The 24,414-nt window shown below is 40.9% G+C and overlaps 2 protein-coding genes across 53 annotated transcripts in view; both read left to right on the top strand.

Annotated features, from left to right (window-relative positions):
• Nucleotides 1-8,910, top strand: part of DLG1 (discs large MAGUK scaffold protein 1) — a 122,912-nt gene extending 114,002 nt beyond the window's left edge. For 44 of the 50 annotated variants that reach the window (XM_015871633.3, XM_085513569.1, XM_015871641.3 and 41 more), the window contains 6 exons: nt 1,088-1,138; nt 2,318-2,419; nt 2,668-2,840; nt 4,023-4,132; nt 4,519-4,610; nt 7,146-8,910. In XM_015871633.3, coding sequence (XP_015727119.2) covers nt 1,088-1,138; nt 2,318-2,419; nt 2,668-2,840; nt 4,023-4,132; nt 4,519-4,610; nt 7,146-7,252 — 635 coding nt within the window. In that variant the 3' untranslated portion in view covers nt 7,253-8,910. Of the gene's footprint in view, nt 1-1,087; nt 1,139-2,317; nt 2,420-2,667; nt 2,841-4,022; nt 4,134-4,518; nt 4,611-7,145 lie in introns of those variants that run through there. The other 6 variants (XR_014933559.1, XR_014933557.1, XR_014933556.1 and 3 more) reach the window with 3 other exon arrangements.
• Nucleotides 8,911-9,499: 589 nt separating this feature from the next.
• On the top strand, nt 9,500-24,401 carry MELTF (melanotransferrin). Of its 3 annotated transcripts, XM_015871651.3 has the most exons (16): nt 9,505-9,688; nt 12,615-12,769; nt 15,079-15,178; nt 15,845-16,027; nt 16,329-16,485; nt 17,420-17,487; nt 18,191-18,378; nt 18,776-18,956; nt 19,323-19,474; nt 19,924-20,020; nt 20,408-20,602; nt 21,781-21,937; nt 22,962-23,029; nt 23,136-23,323; nt 23,718-23,916; nt 24,118-24,401. In XM_015871651.3, the coding sequence occupies exons 1-16, from the start codon at nt 9,643-9,645 to the stop codon at nt 24,237-24,239; spliced, it is 2,256 nt and encodes a 751-aa protein (XP_015727137.2). In that variant the 5' UTR covers nt 9,505-9,642; the 3' UTR covers nt 24,240-24,401. The 3 variants fall into 3 exon arrangements, with proteins under 3 accessions (XP_032302580.2, XP_015727137.2, XP_085369711.1); XM_085513585.1 differs by having other exon boundaries at nt 23,718-24,401; XM_032446689.2 differs by lacking the exons at nt 23,718-23,916; nt 24,118-24,401 and having other exon boundaries at nt 9,500-9,688; nt 23,123-23,261.
• Nucleotides 24,402-24,414: the final 13 nt, after the last annotated feature.

Raw genomic sequence — 24,414 nt, 5'->3', positions numbered from 1 at the left:
TGCAAATTTATTATAAGTCAGTCATCCTTCTCTTAGACACTGTAAATTTCAGATTTAAAAGATCAGTGGTCTTTGCTATTAAGTGAAGAACGTGTATATTGAAGCAATATATGAATCTATAAAAGCCTTCATCCACCATCTATTTCTTAAAAGGCTGTGGTTATAGCATTCGTGTGTTCCTTTGGCTGTTATGAGTATGGCTTATGAATGGAAAAGAATGTTTGAAAAGCTACACAAGTGAGTTCTTGAAGCACTGCATTTTATTGGGAGTTCATAGTGTTGTCATGTGATTTTAGCCTGTACGTTCAGAATTATAAATTCTCTGCTGTCGTGGTGCTGATTTTTAGTGATTCCCATGCAAGAAATCTTACTCTGAGGCATTTTGTTGGACTAGAGATGTTCTTTTAGAGAGATGGCAACTGAGGTATATTTCAGATGCTTGCACTAACCTTTTAAAGCCTGCAGCTGTTAAAGGTCAAAGCCTCGTTATTTTCGTTTCATTCACTGCTGGTATGCTTTGTGGAGCTGAGAACAATACAGAACATTCCTCCATTTCAAGCTCATGTTTAAAAACTCACTAGTAAAATAATAGTGAAATTTATACAATCATAATATTTTTTGTGGAGCTGAAGTGGTTGAAGGTCTTTGTATAGAGGCCACTTCATGAAAAATTTACTGGGAGAAATGTGCATGACGTTCAGCTCTGTATATAGAAGAATGTTGCAGAAACATTTAAAGTATGGAAAGTGCTCATGAAGAAGGTGGCATTGCCTCTAGCAGTGAATGACACCATGCATGCACTTCATTCTGGGAAACGCAAGAGCATTTCAGTTACGCTTTAAAATACTTCTTGTGCTTGACGTCAGTTTAACATGCTAACATAGCTGAAGGAATTGTATACTGTTGGTTGGCACATCTTTGTGAGTTTTATAATTCATTGCTCTTTAAAACCGTCCTCCATCAGTATCATTGTAACACGTATTCTGCTGATGAATGTCTATATTGTTGCTGTTCGTTAAATGACTTGGTGTAAGTTTATTGCTTTAGAAACAAATACATGGATGCTTCTTTGCATTTACCTTTCTAGGTGGCCAAGAGGAATACGTCCTGTCTTACGAACAAGTCAATCAACAAGAAGGTTTGTAGATCTCACTTAGTATAACGTGTCCATACTCTGGTATCAGAATGGTTCATGTGCACTTATGAACCGAGTGCTATAATAAACTTCCTCATTGATTTTCGACTGTTATCCCTATTAAAATGAATAAAGCATGAAGGCATAAATTATTAAATACAACTGCTAAATTATTTAGCATGTAATACAAAGGTGCGCAAATTAATGTCTCATCACTGTGTGGTTTATACTGCATAAGGAAAATAGGGTATATTTGTTTGGTCTCTGTGAACCTCAGAAATGATAGTTTTCTTCTGTTTCATATTGCGGTAGCGCTCCCAATGTTGCTGTTTCCTTTTTGTCACAGGGAAATACATGACAGTAGATTATTTGTTTGTTGTAGAAATCCTAGTTTAAAATGTTTCCAACCCATCCAAGTCTCATATTCCTGCATGCTGCTTTTTGTATGGCTGATTTGTTAGTTGTTAACCATGTGGGTTATTACAGAAAAAAAAAAAAAAAGTATTTTTGAGTAAAGAGGAAATCAGTGGGAGAAAACGCCACACTTATGCTTGGAACAGAATTCCTTGCACTGATTTTTAATGGGATCTTATTATTTCCTTTCCACCTTCTCCTGATCTTTTTTTTCCTCTATGCTATAGATGTAGTTCTAGCATTCCTGTTCACTACCGCAGGGTGCTAATGGCTGATTTATGTAATCTGGTAAAATACCATATTCATAATCTGATTAAAAATATGATTTATAAAAAAGGAATGATTGATATCTATTAAATATAGAGTACAGTTAAAAAAAAACAACAAAAAAACCCAAAACAGATAGAAAAAGGTATATTCAATTAATAAGATTCACTTCACTCCTTTTGTGAATTGGAATTACTTCCAGGAGTTAAAATGTATTTTACAAGTCAAACTGTATTTAATTTAGACTTGTGTAGTAATGACAGAACTTAAAACTAGAACTAAAATTCATATGGCTGAAATGATATGCTTACAACTAGGTATTTAGATATTAATGTTGTTATGCTAAATGCAGTATAATTTGGAATCTTATACTTGTCCTCTTCTGAAGTACATATTCTGTTAGGTATTACTAGTGTTACCATGCAGTAAAGCTTATTTTCTAAATTTAAAGGTAGGTGATGTCATTGAAATGTAACTTAAGTTATTCCTTATGTTGAACAGTGAACTATACTCGACCTGTGATTGTTTTGGGACCCATGAAAGACAGAATTAACGACGATCTGATTTCAGAATTTCCAGACAAATTTGGCTCATGTGTTCCACGTAAGTTTCAGCAGATACTAAAGCAATTATAAGTGGGCTTTTGGTTTAGTGTTGTAACTTCCTTCATAGACCTAATTTCTGTATATAGAAGTAAAATTTTAGGATACCTTCATGAAGTTTATTAATGGATATTCTTCTCTTGTTACAGTTTTGCAGTTTAGATGGAGGACTATTTTTGAATGTTGGGAGGGAAGGGGGGGGGGCGTTTCTTGTTTTCTTCTTTTAAAGTTACTGGTTTATATTCAAAGATACTACTAGACCAAAACGGGATTATGAGGTGGATGGACGTGATTACCATTTTGTCACTTCTCGAGAGCAAATGGAGAAGGATATTCAGGAGCACAAATTCATTGAAGCTGGCCAGTACAATAATCATCTTTATGGAACAAGTGTGCAATCGGTGCGAGAAGTAGCAGAAAAGGTAAATCACTGCCAGTTGTTTACATTTACTGAGGTGACTGTTTGACTGTGCTGATGTGGATAGGAGAATGGCAAGAAGCCACTGGGACCTTGAAAGGACTTCATACAAACCTAGAATCAAAGAGCATTATTACAAATTCATTTAAGAGAAACAGTTGGAACATCGTGATTAAGCTGTGAAAGAAGAGCAACTTCTGAAGTGCTGACAGTGTTGTCTTCCACCTGTTGTTTGAGATCCTTCAACACCTGGCATAATTGTTGGACCAAATGCAGCAATTACTGGCTGTCATATCACAAAAGGGAACATGGACAAGTTACTGCTCTTAATTCTCTGTTCCTCTGCCAGGTCTACTGCTAATGAAAAAGATGTTCTCATTTCAGACTACCGAAGTCCTTCCATTCTACTTCCCCTACACTGCCCCTTTCTAAAATGGTGTTGTCACAAATTGTTCATACACTACTCAAAGAAAAGAAATAAAAATGTGTGAAGTAGAAATTACTGTATTAGACATAAGAGGTGCTCAGGAATAAGGAGGAGTCTTTGAGATGAGGAAATTCTGGAGCAGTGGCAGGTTAATAATACCGGGTGAACAGCCCTGCTGCATTCTGGTTCAACCCCCTGAGGAATGAGCTGTATTTGTTTCCTTAAAAAATAAAAAGTAATTGGCCCAAATAAATATAATTTGTTGTCTCAAACCTGGCGTTCCCCCGGGGTGGTACCTGACAGTGAATGAGAAACATTATATTCAGTTCCATCTGACTGTTCTGATGGTGATAGATTTGCTTGGCATTAGAGGCAGTTATTCCCTCAGAAATGCTTGTCAAGGCATCTGGCTCTTTTCTAAACTCTGACATGGCTGCATCCTTAAATAAACCCTAAAATAGTGGTGTAGTTTGATGTACAGCTGCTCTGTATTCTGTGTTGTTGATTGAGCTGCAGCTTCTGATGTAGTGAGTATGGAAAAAGAGTCAAGAACATCTCAAGTTATGCATGATCCCAGCAGAGGAGTGAGCACTGTGGGACCACATGCTACATTAGTACAATGCTGATGTCATTGATGCAGGTGTTTTAATTTCGTTGGCTTTGTTGGAAACATGGTTTCTCTTCTAAGTTATTATACTGTGCATAGCTGTGACTTAAACTTTGTTTATTTCCTTTTTTCTTTTTCTCTCTCACTTTTAGGGTAAACATTGTATTCTTGATGTTTCTGGTAATGCGATCAAAAGGTTGCAGATTGCCCAGCTGTACCCAATCTCCATTTTTATTAAACCCAAAACAGTGGAAAATATCATGTGAGTAAAAGCAAAGTACCTCAGAATAAATGGTTTGAGACTGTGACGGTATTTGAAAAACCAGTTGCAAATTGTGTGAAAATAATTGTAATAAAAAAGCATGTAATTATTTGTTTTGTTCATGAAACTTTCTGGGTTGAATTTCTAAGGACTTCTACTCATCTAAGCCATGAGTGATTGAGAATGAGTGCCCCTGTGCAAACTTCCTTATAATGTAGCGTCAGAACTGCTCATTCCCTCTACAGTCTCCACTTAGAGACATATCTGCTTAGATGTGTCATTTAGGAGACTGCCTTCTATTAGGTTAATACTCACACACTGGTTTAAAATGATGTTTCCAAACATTACATGTAGCTTCTTTACATGTATAATGTTTTCAATCTCAGGGAAATGAATAAACGCTTAACAGAAGAACAAGCCAGGAAGACATTTGAGAGAGCGATGAAACTGGAGCAAGAGTTTACTGAACACTTCACAGGTTTGTTTTGCTTGGCCAGAGCTGAAATTTTATTGCTTGCTGTATAGAAACTGCCTCACCACTGAGATAAGGTTGAACTGTTTAACAGGCTTATCTGTGATTGTTTTGGAGCGTAAAACTACCCAAATGCATCTATGCTGATACCAATTTAATCAGTGAATTTAATATATTTTTAACAGTTGCTCAATTTAGTCTTTTAAAACTATGGAACTTTATACCATATTTTTGGTATTGAAATGCAGATGTTTGCTTTGTTGATAAACTATACACTTCAAGCTTTTCATTTGTTTTCAATTTTAGAAATCAAAAAGTAAAGAATGTTAGTAGTGATAACTCTGTAAACTGGCCAGCAGGGTCTGCAACATGCACAAATGCAGTTTGTTAACTGCAGCAGCAAAAGGAAGACTACAGGCACTCGGGCTGTGTTTACTTTTTGCATCGTGGCATGCAAATGAGGAGAATTATTAAGTCAGGACCTTCAGGAGGACAGTAGTGAGCCTTTTCTATTCCCGTCCTGGATAGACACTCACTCCTTTTCTATTACATTCTTTGGCAATGTTTTAGTGTTTGCTGCCCCATTTACCTCCATCTTTGTGACATGTCACCCTTGCCCAATTTCTTCTTCCACGTACTTTTTGTGGGCAGAGCTACAAATGCAGAACTTCCTTAAAGAGTCTGCTCAGCCAGGTGGTTTCATATGGGAGGAAGCTGCAAGACCCAGTAGACTCCCTGCCTCAGCCTTCCTGCTGCCTCATTCTCTGCATTGACTGCTGCTCACCCAATGAGCAGCTTAAGTCTCTCCCTTTTTGTCTGCCTCCCTCACCATTGCTGTGCAGCTGTCACTGTTTATTCCAAGCCTACATCAAGCTCTCCCACTCTTCCCATAACCCTATAACCACCTATGCTCAGAAAGCTGTGGGACTTTCCAACACATATTGCAAATTCTTCATCTTACAGAGTTATTTACCAAATGATTTGCAAGTATGTCAGGTTTGTTGTTCAGGAAATGGATGAATTTATGTTAATACATGTTAAGTATTTAGTCAGTAGTTGGTATTCTCCCAGGTTGTCTTAGGGTATTATATCAAACAATTCTGTTAGGAAGATAAGGGCTGAAATTGAAGATACTTCAAAGTCATATGGTTCTTTTTTAAGAGCTCTAATGCCCGTGGCCATGTTTCTTCTAAGAAGTGTAAGGCTTGTTGACTGGGGCAGATAGCAACATCCTATGTGCAGATTTGTCTTTGCCAAGTTTAGGCAATCAGTTAGAGATACTTGAAAACATTAGTCTCATTTACTGCTGCTACCTATATGACTCACCTGCCTCAGCAGATTGTGTGAGCATTCCCTAATCTGTTAAAAATACTACATCATGTGGAGTAATTGAAGTCAACTCCATCAGCAAATTAAGCTTAAACTGACTTAAACTTCACACTAAAGCATAGAAAGAGCATGTCCATATTGTGTTTTGGGGGTGTTGGGCTTTGGAAAGAGTGTGGTTGGAACATCTGGACAAGTAAGATGTTTGCAATGTAAAGATGTTTCTACATCTTTCCACTGCATTGTTGTGCTGTCAGTATTACTTGAGAGCTAACAAATAACTGAGCCACCTCATCCTCCCACAGACATTAGGGCAATAGGCTGCAGATGGGGAGAAAGTTTTAAGGGATGGCAATGAGTAGAAATAAAAACAGAAGTAATTTGCTTTAAGCTTGGAAGCTACAGTGATAAAATTAATGCACAAAGAAGAACATCTGGCCCACCCCCAATATTTATCTTTCGTATTAAACTTTGTTTCTTGGCTTATCTCAATGCTGAGGTGATGATCCTAATTAAAAAGAAGTTGCTGTCTCACAGTGAATGCTTTCTCAGGCTGAAGTGTGGTAAGAACAGCTCGAACTTCACTTTGCCATCATTCTCACCAGGCTATATGTTCCTTTGATATGTCAAAACACATCGTGGCTCATTTCTAATTATTTTTTTTAGCCTTAGAGAAAATGTATCAGAGTCTGAATATTATAATTGCATTTTAACTCTGTAAAACTGAATCTATTTGCTGTGCAACAAACCCCATTAGTTCATCTTCTTTCTTGCCAAAACCAATGTTAGTGCTCACAGACTGCATGAGGACACAGCCCTGTGCTGTCTTGTCTTTTTCTCTTGGAAATGCAAATGAGAACTGAATCAAAGACAGCACCAGAGTCTGTGGAATGACTTGGGCCAACTCCAGCTTGTATTTAGGAAAGGCAAATAAACTTCCTTAGCTGTATATGCGTATGCCCAAAAGGAAAACCACATTCTAACCCTATGCTTTTGAGTGAGAGAAACGGTGCGTTATGTGTCCTGTAACAACTGTCAGCAGTGTCTGTCCATCTGGAAGCACAGGAACCAGAGTTCTCAGTAGGTATCCGTTCCTTCAGTGATCTGAAATCCCTTTGCTACCCTGCAAGAGAAAATAACATCTTTGTTTAGAGCATCTTGGTTCTTTAGGGAACAAAGAGAGATGACACCTGATTGCCACGTTATGTTTTGCAGCTATTATCCAAGGAGACACACTGGAAGAAATCTACAACCAAGTGAAACAGATCATAGAGGAACAATCTGGGCCTTACATCTGGGTTCCAGCAAAGGAAAAATTATGAAAACAAATTTTTGCTTTTCATTTTCTATCTGACATCACCAACTACATCTGACAACTCTTAAGCCCTTCCAGTGGAGCCTGCCTCTAGTTCCTCCCAGCGTGGTTCATACCCTAACCATCACATTCTGCAGTTCCCATAACGCTTTAAATTTGATGTCTCTCTTAGTTTAAACAATTTGTATTATCGTGTGTTGTTGGTTTGCCATTTTTCAAACATGACAGTGGAATGGCCTGACCAGCTATTATTTTGGGGTGGGGGTGGGAGGGGCTTGCTTGGTACAATTCCTTAATGTTTAAGGGAAAGTAACTTTCAAAGATTTTTCAAAAAAAAAAAAAAAAAGCTTTATAGACATTCTTTTAAAGTTTCATAACAATTGAAAGAAAAGTTGTATTCCAGGAAGTTGTAAATCATGAGTAACTTTGCACGCTTAACTTTAATAGCATGGTTTGGTCAGGGCAATCGATTTCAGGTTTTATTTCCTGAATTCAATTCTATTCTCACAGATGTTTGATGGTTTTTTTGTTTCTTTCCAGGCAGTTAAAGAGAAACTTTTGAATTTTGAGTTAACATTTTCATTAACTCCCATCAATCCTTCTCAAGGGATATTCATTTTCATCATTTCATATGGATATTCTTATAATCTATTTTTTCATTATTATTATTTTTTTTTTTTTGCCAATAAAATTGCTAGGGATAAAGATGTGTAATGTTTTTAATCTTCCTCGTGCAGCACTATTTATAGTGTCTTAAAGAAACTGTTTATAGATAATGGTCATCACACTTTTTGAGCCTAAAACACGTCTAGGTGCTAGGAAACCTTGTATTTTCAGAGGATTGCTAAATTTCCATTGGCACTAATACAGAAAACAGCTGCAGAGATGGTTGTTGGGGCAATGAGAGAGCGATTCGTAGCCTAAAAATGTGTGTTCTTAGGGGTCAGATTTTAATGAATATTTTACCCACAATAACTGCCTATTTTGTTATAATAAATATATATATATATTAAACTTTCTTTAACTAAACTCTGTAACTATGGGAATTATTTTCTTTACATAGTTGCGCACACGTATAAATATATATATAAAAAAATATATATTTTTCTTTTACCACCTACTCCTAGCTTTTTGTTTTCAATAAAAATACGAATTAGAATTTACCTTCCTTAATCACGTGAAGTCAAATGGGCTGTGGTGGCTGGGCAAAAAAGTCCAGGGAATTATTAGTTACAAGAAAAAAAAAAAAACACGTGCAAGTTCTCCTCTTTTCTACGGAATTTCAGGTGTTTGTCTCTTTTTGTTTTTCTTTGTAATCTGCATGTCTTAACCAAAGGGAGAATTCAGAGTCAACGATACATTTTATTTTTCTGTATATGTTCATCTTGGATTGCATAGGTGCGAGATCTTCCATTTGCGAAGCACAAACTTCTGTGCAGAATGTTATAAATATGTCGTAGCAAAACATGGAACTACCTTCAGTAATGAAATCCTCTCTCGTATGATGTGGTACCTGCCATTGCTTATCTGAAGCTGATTGTTCATGAGGGGGATGTACTTACGGCAGTCACACAACCAAATTTGCTTTGGTTTGTAAAGAATTATTGACACTATCCATTCCATTTGTTAGAAAGAGGAGAACAGCTAATAAACTTCATTGTACGACGTATTTGTCAAGTGTGTTTTTCATACAAAGAAATAGAGGTGGTGTAGTATTTTAAAATAATCAGCTTTAAGTGGTGACGATGTGGTAGAGGAATACTGGTGATCAGAGTGGGAGCAAGTGAGATTATTGCTGCAAACACTGAGCAGAATGTTGCTGGTGTTAATTGGGATGCTCACAGGACTTGAATCATGTGTCAGCTGCCAGTGTATGGCCCAGAATCATTTGTGGGTTTATTTGCAGCTTTTTTTCTTTGGTAAAGTAAGCGTGCAGTATTTCTGAGAATCCTTCTGTGTCTGGAAATGCAGTGTAGATGGATCGCTTAGCTTGAGTCTACTCTTCTCAACCCCCAGCATAGAGGGAATTCAGACAACTGAGGTGAAGATTCCCTTACACAGCCTCACCTTACCCCTGTGAGTCAGTGTAGCTGTTGATCTAAGTCTGTAGGTGGGGCTGAAGTGGTAACAACCTCACTGGCGCAGTGAATATTTTGTAATTTCCTAGTCTTGACTTTTTTTTTCCAAGCATAAAGGCAGCCTGCAGAGTGGTAGGCTGTTTTTTCCCTTTGGTGACGTGTGCCAAAGTAAGCAAGATAAATTGTTGAACAAAGTGCACCTGCATTTGAACGCTGCTGATTTTCACCAAGAAACACACCAGGGAGAGCAAACTTGCAGAAGCACTGATCTGCGGGAGTTCTGAAGGCTGGAAAAGGCACAAATCTCAACTTTTTTAAGATGAAGAGCACTGAAAATGTCTTCTACCTTCTCTTGGTTCACGCTGGTAAGTACCTCTTCAAACTGTTTTGCTGTGGCATGCTGCCTTTGGGATTGGCTAATTTGTGATTTGAGAGTGCAGAGGGAAACTAAAACCAGTTGAGAACCAATTTCAAGAGGTCAAGAAAAGAATAGAAAGAAAATATAGGGGAAAAAAAACAACCCATAGAATCTAAAGAATATAAAGGATGTATTGAATGTTGTGTGTGTGTCTTGCCTTATTAACTGCACTAAAGCTACTCCTAGCTCCACACTCCCCATTTTTCACAGATGTGAACAGTTCTGTAATACTTCCTTTTGGTGTGTGTGTAAATAAATATCAAAGTACCGTACTCTATTCAATAGGGTGTGTGTGATGTGCTGGCTTTCTCCTCTCACTCCCAGGTTCTGGTGGTGAATGCTTAAAATTTCACCAGAGGTGCAAATGCTGTTTCTGAAGGGGCTCTGCAATTGATTATATTTTTTTTTTACAAGTTCAGGTTCTGAAATTATCATAGTATATTCCTCTTTTAAATTGTTACTATTGAAAGCCTTTGATAGTATATTAACAGCCTTTTGAGAAGACGTTACACAATGCAGCAGTGTTATTTTCAGCAAAGGAGTTTGGACCAAGATTGGGTATTAACTTAGGTTCAGAGTCTCACCTGCTGTTTCCACATGTTCTTGTCTGGCAATAGAAGCACAGTCTGACTGCAGACCTTGTCTGTGCCTGAGCTCACTTCAGATGGGTTAACTTGTAAGGGAATTTGTTGTTACAGGAAAGCATCTGTTCAGATCCTGGGTGGTGTCCAGTAGTTTTGTAAGGGACAGATTAAGTGCATCTTTCAGGTGGGGTGGAGGCAGTAAGAAACAAATTCCTGTTTCCCTGCTGTGGTTGCAAGGTAGGGCCAAATGAGCTTCATGTTTCAGATAAATGTGCCTAATGATTTCTTCATACTATTCATGCATTACCTGCAGTGTGTTTGTATCTACAGCCAGAATGGTGGGGCTGAAGAATGGCACTTATCTATATATGCTGAGAGGCAAATTTCAAGTTGCTTATATTTGGGAGGAGTGAGGAGGGATCCTTGATCAGTGAAAACCTTGGTTCTTCTTCCTGCCCCTGGAAATAGATGGGGAAGATTTCACTTGGATAAATGAGGCAGAAGCTGAGATTCCATAAGGTGTCTGTTTTCCATGACTCCATAGTGTATTCCTTCTATGCCTCTTGGTTCTCAGAATTCCTGCATCTTAGAGCTAAGCTCTTGTTTCTCCTTCTGCTACCAATTGCTCCTTTGAAAGCTTCTTGCAGGCTGTCCAACTGTGACTCTTGACTTGCAGCAGACCATGCCCTCTGTTTCAGTATCTGATGGAAAACAAGATTTGTGGCATCAACAGCCTCATTGAGTCTGCAGACCTGGAGTCAGTAAATATGCACAGCTGCTATTGGGCACTAGTGGAATCATGTTAACTTACTAAGTGTTGTTTCTCAACTGTGTGACAGTTGTGAGGAAGCGGAGGGCCAGGTAGAGTTGATAGAAAACAACCTGATGAATAAAGTAGACTCCAACTTAGAGGAAGTCAAAATTGAAGAAAAAGCAATGAAATTTGGTGCCAACTGCTTACAAATTCAGCAGACAGCTGAACCATTTGTGCATGGTGTTTTGTCCTCACAACAGCAACATTTGGTGCTTATAAGACCGCTGCTTGGGCCTCGCAAAAGACACCTTTCTCCACTGACTGTGGAATCTGTGCAGTCTGTTTATTTGCGGGACAGCCCTTCCCTTTCAGTGACTGTGGAAACAGCCTCTTATGAAAGAGTGCTTTGAAGAGACAAGTTTACTTTCCCAGTGTTTCTAATAAGCCCAGTGGTGAGGTACTTCAGCTCCTATGGTTGTTTTTTATTCAGAGCAACGAGAAAAGGGGCAGGACTCTCTGGGCAGCCTCCTTGGTTTTGCAGCCTGTCATTTCAATTAATGATTTTAAAACTTCTGGCTCAAGAGACAGATTGTCTGTGTGTCCCAGGACATCTTGAGCAGACAGTTGCAGGCGATCGTTCTTGCAGCACATGGTGCTCTCAAGGATTATTCTTTTGCACTATATATGGCTTAAATGTGTCTCCATCTGTTTGACAGCACATCTGACCCTAAGATTTGTCCTAAGGAATTCTTTGCAGCTGCAAAGTCAAAAAAGAATTGTCCCATTTTTCTTCATAGTTAAGTGACCATTTTATTCTGATGGTACCATATGCATCTGCAAGGTGGCTCCAGAAAGCAGACCTGAGCTTCTCAAAGCCAGGACTGTGCCCTTCTGTGAAAAGAACGCTGGCACAGAAATTCAGAAACCTGCAGCATCTGATGGTTAATACAAAGATTTCACAGAATCCCATGGGTTGGAAGGGACCTCTCAAAATCATCTGGTCCAACCCCCTGCTAAAGCAGGTTCCCTACAGCAGGTTGCACAGGAAACATCCAGGTGGATCTTCAGTATCTCCAGAGGAAACTCCAGCACCTCTCCAGGCAGCCTGTCCCAGTGCTCTGTAACACTCTTTACTAAAGATATTGTTCCTTGTGTTCGTATGAAACTTGCTGTGTTCCAGTTTGAGCCCATTGCCCCTTGTTCTGTTGCTGGGCACTATGGAAAACAGCCTGGCCCCATCCACTTGGCACCTGCCCACTAGGTATTTGTAAGCAGTGATAAGATTCCCTCTCAATCCTCTCCATGGTATATTCTTCAAGACTTTATGAGCAAGCTGTCCTCAGTGACCTGCTCCAGAGTACCCTTGTTTCTTGTGTCATAAATTCCATCAAGTTTCAGTATCAGACTTGGACCTGTTGCTAGTCCAAATAACTCTAGTATTCTTGTTAATCTGAATGAAAGCAGAAGTGTGAAAGCTCACTGTTGAACTGTTCTCTCTTTTGTAGTAACATTTCCTCTTGCTGTTGTGTTTGCAGCTTTCAGCCTGGAACGTGTGCGGTGGTGCACAGTGTCTAACCAAGAGCTTTCCAAGTGTAAGGACATGAGTAAGGCCTTTGCTGGGGCTGGCATCCTTCCCCCTTTGGAATGCGTGGAGGGAGAATCAGCTGCTAACTGCACACAGATGATCAAGGTGAGTTATAAACAATAGACGTCAGTGATTTAATTTCCCTGTGTGCTTAATAATAGATCACATTGCAGTGTACAGAGCAGTGAACATCTCATCCAATCAGCTTTATGGCATTCATGTCTTTGGAAAATCAAAACATATATACATTTCTTTTTAAAAGACATTAAAATGTACATCTGGAACTGAATTCTGGCATGGCATTGCGTCTTCTCTACAGCTAGTCACATATGGCCAGTCATTAGGAACACAAGCAAACATCTTAAACGTTCTTTCTGAAGCACTAATCTTTGATTTGGGAATTGTATTAGATTTATTTAGCAGATACTTAAGAAGGGGTGGAGTAGTAGGATGGAGACAGCAGTTAAATCTGTGCTGCTGAGCCTTTAAGTAGATTGTCTGCAGGGAAACTGCGTAATTCTCCTTTTTCAGAGCCTCACCATGGCAGTTGTTGTCTATACCAATGAGTGTCGAGCCAAATCTCCCAGTACCAAACAGGGCACGTGGGGTAGTCAGAGCAGTGAGCAGAAGGCATGCAAATCCAACTGTATTAATTCAGCATGCTCTGTTTGGACAAAAAGCTCAGCTTTGCAAAATGGTGTTTGGAAAACAATTCCCTCCTTAGGAGGGAGTGAGAAACAACAAGTGGAAATTGAAGGAAATGTGGAGGTGGGTGATCGCAACTGTCTTCCCTGGAAAAGTGTGAGGGAAGGGGAAGATGACTGGATATGTTAATAACTCTTTGTGCTTGCTGTTGTAAAACTTGATTAGCTGAACTCAGAAACCTGCAGGTGGATAGCATGAGTAAGTGGCTTTCTGATAAGGTGGATCTTCACTATAAGGCTTCAGGCAAGGTCCTTGACACCTCTTCTTTCTTGTGCTAATAATCTACTATGTGCTTAAGATGTAGCTTAAGGGCTGCATGGAACACCTGACTCTGCATCTGTGCTGAACTCTGCTCTTTGAGGCCAAAAAGGGGGGTGGGAAACTCTGGCTCAGCAGACAAAGATATGCTGTTTTATAGCACTACCCAACCTGGACTTAGTTCTGTGAACGTGTTAGCATATGGATAAAGTGTTTTTCTTTGAAGATCCTTAGAAATTGAGAAATGTCTAAATATTAAACTCAGGAACCTGATAATGTTTAATTTGGCCATACTTATTAGTAGGTGATTAAGCACCTCTGTAGGTAATTCTCGAGTGTTGTGACACACAGAAATAAAGTCCTTCTGAAAATAATTAACTTGCATTCCCATTGCATCTGTGTCAGAAATCACATGTGGGATTGTCTCATGCTTTTGCTGGGTGTATGGGAAGATCTTTGCTACAAACAGAAATACCCACGCTATTCTTGCTATTCCACTTCAGCTGCTATCGCAGTATGTACTTAAAGGAGCTGAAGTCTGTAGCCTGTAAAACTACTACTGTCTTTGATGGAAAAATAATATACACATAGTACAGTCCTGGTCTCCTGTGGGCAACCCTTCCTATTCTATTTGCTCTGCTTTCTTTTCACCACCACTTCCAGAGGCTCATTTTGTTTTCCCTGTGGGTCAGGTCTTTCTGACTCCCAATTCCTCCTGCTGTCAGGTATCTCTGCTAAACAGCAGACTCTGTTTGGTTCCCAAATTGTTGTCCTGAGCCCTGACTCTCCCCAATGGAATATTGGATCAGGTTATTCCAGACTGCTTCTGTTCTTTAAGATGCGAACATCTCCCAGCTTGAACTACTCTACAGGTTCTCCTGGAAATTGGTTCAACTTTCATTCATAAGAAACAGCTCTCAAGAGATCTCATGTTTCAGCTAATCAGTAACTTTTTTTCTCATTTGAGACAATTCAGGTATATGCTTCAAATTACGTGACATCTTCAAATTTGACATAGGTTCCAGAGTGTATTGTCAACACTCTCAGATGATCCCTTGTCACATTTTATGTGTTTCAGCCTGGGGAAAATAGCTTTCTACTAGTCCTAGCCCTACCCTAACCAATGCTCAGCATACTGCCAAGTGATACTGCCTACTACCCTTTCTGGTTCTGAACCAGAGGTAAAGCAAAATGGTAAGAAGCTTGGCATCACCTTAGAAATGGAAAATGTCAATCTGCTGATTGTTTTCTTGGCCATCTCTCAGCTTGTTGGAGATGCTGTCTCCTGGGCACCAGGTTCAGTACACAATGAACAGATAACACAGGTTCTGTAGATCAGGAGGATGTGTAGCAGTTTTCTCCTTGCTGCTGTGGACGGTCCTATCTGTGCCTACTTAAAATCCAGCATAATTCTAAGCTTCAACATGCATTCTTACCTTGTGTCTGCACAGGATTACTTGGCAGATGCGGTGACATTGGATGGTCGATGGATTTACCAGGCTGGAAAGGAGCATGGCCTGAAACCTGTGGTTGGGGAAGTTTATAATCAAGGTATAATCAGACTAACAAACTCTTGGGTTACTTAATACAAGTTTATTTTCTGATGCATTTCTACTGTTTCTATTTTATTTTGGGATCCTTTACTTTAAGACCCTGAACTCCAGGTCTTTGGTTCACTAGTGGATATTCCTGTTCATTATAGAGTATGGGAGGAAATGGGGAACAGAGGGCAGCAGCCCAGCCCCACCACTAAGTACATCATGACCCTGGGTGCTCAAAACAAAATGTCTTCAAAGTCCAGTGGCTGTCTGTCTCTGTTAGGTTTTGAGCACTAGTCAGAGATGAATGGACTGAGTGGCTTCTGATCCACGTAAGTCAGATTAAGTGACTTCACGGTCTCTTAAGATCCTTAAGTCTTAATGCTATGAATTATCTAAAACAATAGACGAAGAGAATTAAACCGTCCACGAGGATAATCAATTTTCTTGATATTAATCCAATCCAAATACATTTAGAACCACAGGGAGATTCTTCTCAGGATGATTCTCTGAGTGTCTTTCATCTCACTTACTGTTCCAAGTTGCTTTTGGCCTTTCCTATGACACTGCACACAACAGAGGTACTGGAGGGCATGTACCCACAGTCAGGACAGGAGCAGTGTGACTGCCTGTACATGGGGGAGACAATTAATCGCTTCTGTTTCTCCCTGTGCTGCAGAGATTGGAACTTCATACTATGCTGTGGCTGTTGTAAAGAAAGGCTCCAACATCACCATCAACAGCTTGAAGGGTGTCCGCTCGTGTCACACAGGAATCAACAGAACTGCAGGCTGGAATGTGCCTGTGGGTTACCTAATTGACAGTGGGCGCCTGCCAGCAATGGGATGTGACCTCCCAAAAGGTAAGAGCTGAGAGGGCAGAGATCTGTTCCTCAGCAGTGTCTTTCTGTATGATCTTGGGACATCTGTATGTGGGTAGAAGTGTGTGGCTTTGTACTGTTTTGTTCCTTGTGGTTTTTATGCTTCATGTAAGATGGAATAGACCAAACACAGGTCTGATAGAAACAGCAAATTTGTTTGAAACTTGGAAACTCCTTTAAGAACAGAATGGCTTATTCCTATAGAGATGTACTGTTTAGATATTCTCAAATGAGACCTTGTTTATTCATTGCTAAAGATGTCTCATTCTTATTTCATTTCTAGCTGTTAGTGACTATTTCAGTGCTAGCTGCGTTCCTGGAGCCAACAGTGCCAGCTATCCCACATCCCTCTGTCAGCTCTGCAGAGGGGATTCATCTGGGCAGAACAAATGCCAAAGAAATTCACAAGAGCAGTACTATGACTACAGCGGGGCTTTCAGGTAAGAATCACAGCTCCGTCCCTTTCTATCTCTGTGCTGTATCTATAGCTGCAATGTCCAGACCTCACAGGCAGGAAACTGCAGCAAGAGAACTTCCAGTTGATCCTGTTAGAAAATCTGCTGTAGTGTTGGAATGACCATGATTTAAATCTAGAAACTGAACAAAATTAATTCTTAACCCACTATTTCAGGCATTAACACCTGATTGTTAAAATTAGATATCTAGCATTTGCTCTGGGCAGGGCAATCCCACTGCTGATTGCTTTGTCTGGTATCTGTTGACAGAAGTCTGTTTGTTGCAGTGGTTTGCATTCTTCCCTGTAAAACAGGATGGTCCTTGGAGGCTGATAGCTGACCTGCCACCCTACCCAGCTGCTTGTTATCTCACCTCAATTGCACTGAATTCTCCTATCAGTTATCAGCCATCCTACTCAGCTGTTTCAGTTATCTCCCTTCAGTTGCACTGAATTCTCTCACTGGTTTGCTCTGCCCTCCATTTTTGCACACTCTTTGCTGTATTTCCCTTCTTCCTGTCTGTGTGCTGCATTGCAGTTCCTAGCCCCTGAGTAATAGCACTGGCAGAGCAGAGGTGTAATTTACTCATGGGAAACACTTGTTTCCCTCCATGTATTCCTCAAAAGATTGTGCAACTGCAGTAGACAGAGAGCTCTGCTGGACAAAGAAGGTCATGGTGTTTGTCCCAAGCAGCGCAGAACATGTTGTCCACGTTCACCAAATGACAGCAGTAGTTTACTTCATGCTCTGTCAGCCACTGGTCTCTGCCTTGAGCTAAATTCTCAGCACAACGAACTAGGTCAGTGTCTGCTGGCTGATGGAACGTAGCGTGCAGCCCTCTGGCTGCCAGCCCGCAGTGCTCGATGCGTGGAAGCTGTGCTTTATAATGCATCTTTGTATTTGGGTTTGCATTTATTAGGTGTTTGGCTGAAGATGCTGGAGATGTTGCTTTTGTGAAGCACAGCACAGTGCCTGAAAATACTGATGGTAAGTGCTGAGCAGTGCCTGCGAAGCCAATGTAATGCCAGGTGTTTGATTCACCTTGAGCTGAGGAATGAGCAAAAATGCTCTAATAGGGAAAGAAGATGTGCATACATAGATATGCACTAGGAGTTAGATGAGTCCATGTGATTCTTTTTTCCCCCCCAAACACTTGCTAGTCTCAGTAATGGTGAGAGGTGGGATCCTCAGCTGCTTTTGGAAGGAAAGTTTAAGCAACACTAAACTTGTGGTTTTGTGCCTGGGCTGTTATGAAAATGTTTGTGCCCAGCTAAGCAGGAAACCTATTGACAAGACGTGGCCTACCCTGTCTGGTACTTTGAGAAACCCACCTTGAGCACAACATGTTTTAATGTTGTGGGCCTGTTCTACCATCAGTTACAGCAGGGAAGAGTAATTAGTAAAATGCTGTATGTAGATCCAGTCTTAAGGAAGCTCTGGGTACCACTGCAGACCCTGGTGTAGATCGGTGCAGTCTCACAGGTGTTAGGCTGTGTGTCTCATTGGAGGTATAAGACTGGAGGACCATATACGTGCATGGGGTACATTGTACAATCAGGAGTATTTCGGTGATGCTCAGGAAAGCTGTATTCTCCTCCACATGTGAATGTGATGCTTGAAGCAGACTTGGAGCCAGAAATATCAGCCCTGCCTAGTGTCCATTTTGTCAGTGTTTTCTGTCTGTTTTCAGGAAGAACTCTTTCTAGTTGGGCCCAGCAGCTTCGCTCCAAGGAATTCCAGCTTCTGTGCCGTAATGGCAGCACAGCTGATGTAACAGAGTGGAGAACCTGCCACCTGGCCCGAGTCCCAGCTCGTGCCGTGGTTGTACGGCCAGACACAGATGGAACAGCTGTATTCCAGCTTCTGAACCAGGGACAAGTAGGACAGTGATTTTTTTTCATCAGTCCATTACAATTCACCTACTGGCTGATCTGAACATATCTGAGCACCTTCAGCTCTGTGTGGTCTGAAGGACTATGGGAGGCAATCAGCATCAGTATGGACCCTGATGGGAGTTGCAGAGTGGGATTTAGGGTTCATTTTTGCCCTCAGAGTCTCAGGGATGCTGAAAATTGCCTGAGACGGGTGATTTTGTTTTGTCTTTATGCTTGCCTATTCTTCCATCAATTCTTAACCTGTAAATCTTCCATAACAAAAACCTGAATTGTTTTTCATGTAGGCAGGAGATTTTCTCCTGCACGTAAATGAAGTCATCACAGAATTATGACAGCAGGTAGAGGGGTGTGTGAACAGTGTTTTTTCTTTAACTTTACAGCAAAGATTTAATGGCGTAGGCACCCAGTTTCAGATGTTTGACTCCACAGCCTATGGTGCCCAGAACCTTATGTTCAGAGACTCCACCACAGAGCTCGTTGCTGTCACGTCTCAGAATTACCAGGCATGGCTGGGTGATGAGTATCTTTATGCCATGCAGGCCCTGAACTGTGACCCCAACAGTAAGTTGTCATCTTCTGAGGGCTGTTTAGTGACTGTTGGCTGTGAGGGAACCTGTGTTCAGGGGGTATTTTTACTGCACTCTTGTGACAGTGGACTGCAAATAATCAATATCTTATAGCCGTGCTTAGTGGTCAGCACTCATAGGAGTTCTTGCTCCTTCACACCAGGGGGTGTGTACTGCAGACTTACCTGTAGTCTGGAGATCTCAGTGGTACCGAATCAGGTGAATGTCTGAGCTAGCGAATGGGAGGGAAACATACAAGTAAATATTTTGATAGCATGTATGGCACATGAGATGGGGGTGCAGCTGTACGCCTCCTTTTCTTTTGTAAAGGAAGTGAACTTTACTTTCCATTTTTGTGCAGCATTGCCAGAAAGCCTGAACTGGTGCGTTGTTTCCACTGAGGAGATTTGGAAATGTGGTGAGATGGGAACTGCCTTTAGGAATAAGGGTTTGAAACCAGAAATCCAGTGTATTTCAGCTAAGACAAAAGAGGAGTGCATGGAGATGATCCAGGTAAGCTGTACGATCCTTGTGCAATAAACCAATCAACACAAGCTGCTCTCTGCTGGATAGGTAGGATTAGAGGGATGTGCTCTTAGGTGATCAGCAGGCAATACTGGCTTTCAAGGAGGTGATCTGCAGCTCATATCCCATGAATGGGCCTGAACCCCGGTGCTTTTCCACTGTAAGAAGTGTTTTGCTCCATCTCTGAAGGCATTTCAAGGCCAAATTGGATGGGATCCTGGGCAGCATGATCTAGTGGTAGGCAACCCTGTCTGTGGCAGAGGGGTTGGAACTAGATGATCTTTGAGGTCCTATCCAACCTAAGCTGCTCTGTGATTGCTGTTTGGCTACCAGATCTGTCTGCTGAGATGCAAGATACGATGCTGGAGTTGTCATTGTAGCGGGGAAGGGAAAATGTCTTCTGTTTTTCCACAAAAATTGTAAATTTTATTTTTCAGAAAAAGGAAATTGATGTTGTAGCTTTGGGTGGAGCTGATATTTACATTGCTGGGAAGACGTATGGCCTTGTACCAGCTGCTGGAGTAGGTTTCTCTGGTAAGAACGTCAGGAAATAGAGATGTTGTTTATCCAGGTTGTTTCAAAGCAGCTCTAAAAGCACAGGCTCTGTTTCCTGGCCCCGCTGGGAAAGCTGTTTGCAGAGGAAATGAGTATTATTATCCTCACATCACGGATAGAGGAGAAAATAAGTATGGGTTGGGTTCCTACAGTGAATTAGTGCGAGTTCTGTCTGTCCTGTTGCTGGACGAGGTTCATTCGTTTGCAGTTTTGAGTCTTACGGTTACATATTTGTCTTTTCAATTCTGCTAAAAATATTTTAAATGGAAGAAGGAAGTGTAATGGTTATGATGTATGCCATCATTAAGCAGTGGGAATACTTAAGGAAAACCATCATGCTTTTTTTTGCTTGTTTGTTTCTGTAAGCTGAAGACAACAATAATGCCTACTATGCTGTGGCATTAGTGAAACGGAATCCATCCAATGCATTCACCATCAATGACCTGAAAGGGAAGAAGTCCTGCCACACAGGACTGGGGAGAACTGCTGGGTGGAATATCCCCATTGGCATGCTAATTAAGAAGGGCTTTATTAATCCCAGAGACTGTAATATTCCTCAAGGTAAGAAGATGTGGCATATAGTAACTGTCCAATTATACATTTTCATTAGGGAAGTATAGTGTTGATATTGCAGAGCTGTGTGTTAAGTTAATCAGTTTGTTTGTGAGGGATTGTTGCCTTTTTAATGTTGCATTAGACATAGAGGGGCCATGCTGAGAATGTTACCTCTAACATGGAAGTGTTCCTTTCACAAAGTCATTGCTTAATTCACATTGGAGGGGTCATCTAATACAACCTGCTGCTCAAAGTGTGTCCAGTTAGATCTCATTGTCCTGGACCATGTCCAACCAAAACTGAGTAACTCTGAGGCTGGAGATTCTACAACCTTTCTGGGCCTTTGCCCTAATTTTTGTCCATTTTTGGTATAAATAATTTCCGTATATCTAATTAGAATTGTCCTTATTGTATCTTCTATTAGCCCTCATTGACACAAGAGTATACTGTCAACTCTTGGTCAGTGTGTTGCCCTCCAGGTCCTCCAGGTCCTTTTGTTTTGCCTTTTTCTAACAAGCCGCTTTTCAGCCTTGCAGCCTCTCATGATTTATTCCTGCTTAAAGCAGGGTTTTACTTTCACCTTTGTTGAACTCTGAGATTCCCATCAATGTGTTTCTGTAGCCAGCCCAGGTCCATCTCAGCAGCAGCCATTGCCCTCCAGTGTATCAAACTGGTAAATGTTTATTCTGATTTTCAGATACATTGATGAAGTGTCTTTTTAAATTTGAATCAAGTTGGTTTATCATCTATTATCACTGAAAAACCTGCTTCCACACCTGTCCATCTCTGTTCATGCCTGAGGATGCTGACTCCAGTCAGTGTCACTAACAGGACAGTCACTGGAACTCACACAGTCTCTACAGCTGTCTGTCCTCTCTAAGTGGCACTTCCAGCTCTGGGATGTCATTGCAGTAAATGATGAATTATTGTCTGGAATTTTATTGGACTTATTTTCAAACATTATTTAGTACTGGAGCAATATGGTAATACCATAGTACTAATAGTATTCAGTTAAGTGGTACTTAGAAAATATTTTGAGTTATAGTTTGTGAATTCCAGTTAGGCAGCTACAGTTTATGTTTCTAGTGTCCTGAAGCTGCTGTTGGTATAACCCCATGACACTGGAACTACCTTTTCTTGTGCAGAATCTTCCACTTACATTGATTTGTCCTTTTTATTTTAAGCTGTGAGTGAGTTTTTCTCTGCCAGCTGCGTGCCTTCGGCTGAGCAGGACAATTACCCATCAGTGCTCTGTCAGCTCTGTATTGGAGATAATAGTGGAAACAACAAATGCAGCGCAAGTAGCCAAGAACAGTATTACAGCTACAGTGGAGCCTTCAGGTAATTAGCACACGTGGCTGTTGTTTAGTCTGTTTGTCAGAGTGCAAGGAGGTACTGCTCTCTATCTTAGTCAGGAAAAAGCATAATTCCTTATAAGAACAGCCTGCTAAAAACAGTAGCAGCCTTCCCCTTTGCAAGATGCTGTGACGGTCATAGCAAGAGAGAGGTGTGTCTGTGTGTGTGCGCATGTCAGAGCCTCTTGTCAGCATCCTGGCCTACAGCCACACAGATGAGGAACAGCCAAATCCCCTTTTCTGTTTACAGAGCAGTGGGCGCTCACCTAGTGAGGAGCACATGGGTTGTCATCAGTCTGCAGCCCGGCTTAATTGAGTGTGACAGCCTGCCACTCGGGTCAGGTCATCCATAAGGAGCTTAAGCAGGGAAATGGGCAAAGAGAAGCCAGTACTGGGTGGCTATGAATGTGTGTGCTGAGCATGACAGGCTCGGAGCAGGGAACTGTGACTGCGTCTTCTCTGTCCTCACCATTTGTGGTGGTATGCAATAATAGGTTTCATACAGCACAAACAGCTATGTTCAAATATTGTGTCCTATAGGTATAGGAGGCAAAAATAGTGTAAAATTGAATAAATACTTCATATAACAGTGAACATCAACATCTGGGGACATTAACTGTTTTAAAGCCCCAAATCTTTGGGTAGATATGGAAGCTGTTGTTACCAAATGGGGAGTGGAGCACTGAGTATCATTTATCTTCTGTTTCTTTGCTTATCTAATATTGACCTTCCTCTGTCCTTTCTCCCATCGCCAGTAATAGCTATTTCCTGCTGTATTACTCTCTTGAAATTCTTCAAGTATTTATAAACTTTGCAGTGACGTTGGTTTTTCTCTCATTTCAAGATGCTTCATTTCTTGGTTTGCTTTTTCTCTTTACTTTGGGGCCCAGTGGATTTATGTGCAGGAAAGTATGCAAGAAAAACTGATTTCTAGATCTATCAGTTATTAGAAATGATGCGTTCCCAATAAAGATGCTCTGAATTGAACTTGTGTCTCTCATTTCATAAAGGTGCCTGGCAGAGGACGCTGGGGATGTGGCCTTTGTGAAGCACTCAACAGTGTTTGAGAACACAGATGGTATTTAGTTTTACTTGACTTTTTATTACAATTCAGTTATTTTTTTTCTTGAACCTTTTTGTTCTAAAGCACTCAATGAGTGACAGTGATTAGTTTCTTCTTTTAGGTAAGAATACTGAAAGTTGGGCACGTGACTTGAAGTCCAGTGATTTCCAGTTACTGTGCCGGAATGGGGCCCGTGCTGAAGTCACTCAGTTTGCTCGGTGTCACCTGGCTCAGGTGCCAGCTCAGGCCATTATGGTTCACCCAGATATCAACGTTTTTGCTCTGTATGGACTATTGGACAAAGCTCAGGTAATAATGACACAACTATTGTATCAGTGAGTTATGTGTCTAGGCAGACCGTGCCAGGCTGCCACAGGCATTTAGCTTCAGTATCAATGGGAATCTAATTTAAAAGCAGTATTTCAGTCATTTCGTTAACTCCTGTGCAGCCAACCTTGTATTACACAGTAATGCTTACACAGAAGAACTAATAGAAGTATAAAGTCTTTCCAGATAGTAACAAGAACCTAAATTCTTGTAATTCCCAATGGTAGGAGTCTGTATGTTACCTACTGCAGTGTCTGAAAACGAATGCAGAGTCTGCAGTTGTGTGAACTTCTTATGTACTAAACAGCTCATGCTGTACTAGAAAAATGTGGCACTTCTTCTTGGCAAGATACTGATAATTTTGCATTGTCTTCAGGACTATTTTGGAAATAACAGCAACAGAAACGGATTCAAAATGTTTGATTCTTCAGCTTATCAAGGAAAAGACTTGATCTTTAAGGATTCTGCAGTGAGGATAGTGCCATTGGAAGAGAAGAGGACGTATGCAGAATGGCTGGGGAGTGAATATGTTGAGTCCCTTGAAGGGATGCAAACACCACAGTGCTCTGGGGCAGGTAATAAGTTGATACAACAACACCTACTAGTGATTACTATTGTTCCCTTTGTTGTTCTAGGGCAGATACAGGGCCTGGGCTAACGTGGTCCAAATGGCAACTTCCAGGCCACATCTGGCTTAGCACCTTTTCTTCAGATGAGCTGCTGTGTGGATAATACGTCATGTTAACATTTTAAAGCCTCTTCCTGCCGCTTTGCAGGCAAGGTGCTTATACCATTTGCTCACTGGGGAGTGGGGTGGGACTGGAAGCTGCTGCTGTTCATGCGCGTGGAGTGGAATTTGAGGCAGAAGCCATTGGTCCTGTGTCAGCATGGCTTGTGAGATCAGAGCAAAATGGAAGGACTTGTGCCATCATTGCTGATGTTGAATTACGCTGGGTTGAAGGTCTCCCGGGTGTGCTGTTAGATGGATACTGCTTTTCTGATCTGTAAAGGAATTTCTACATCTTGGAAGAGCAGTATTAAAGTCTTGTCTAGAGATCCACCTTGCTGGTAAT

The sequence above is a fragment of the Coturnix japonica genome, chromosome 12, assembly GCF_054131305.1.
Source record: "Coturnix japonica strain WE chromosome 12, WE-NBRP24, whole genome shotgun sequence".
Classification (NCBI taxonomy): Eukaryota; Metazoa; Chordata; class Aves; order Galliformes; family Phasianidae; genus Coturnix; species Coturnix japonica.
Note: the sequence above shows the minus strand (reverse complement) of the source record. Positions and strands in the feature narration are given on the sequence as shown.

Coding starts and splice junctions, on each gene's coding strand:
- MELTF (XM_015871651.3), top strand. CDS start 9,643: ATGAAGAGCACTGAAAATGTCTTCTACCTTCTCTTGGTTCACGCTG. Junction 20,603..21,780: donor AGACTGTAATATTCCTCAAG/GTAAGAAGATGT, acceptor TTTTATTTTAAG/CTGTGAGTGAGTTTTTCTCT. Junction 21,938..22,961: donor AGCTACAGTGGAGCCTTCAG/GTAATTAGCACA, acceptor CATTTCATAAAG/GTGCCTGGCAGAGGACGCTG.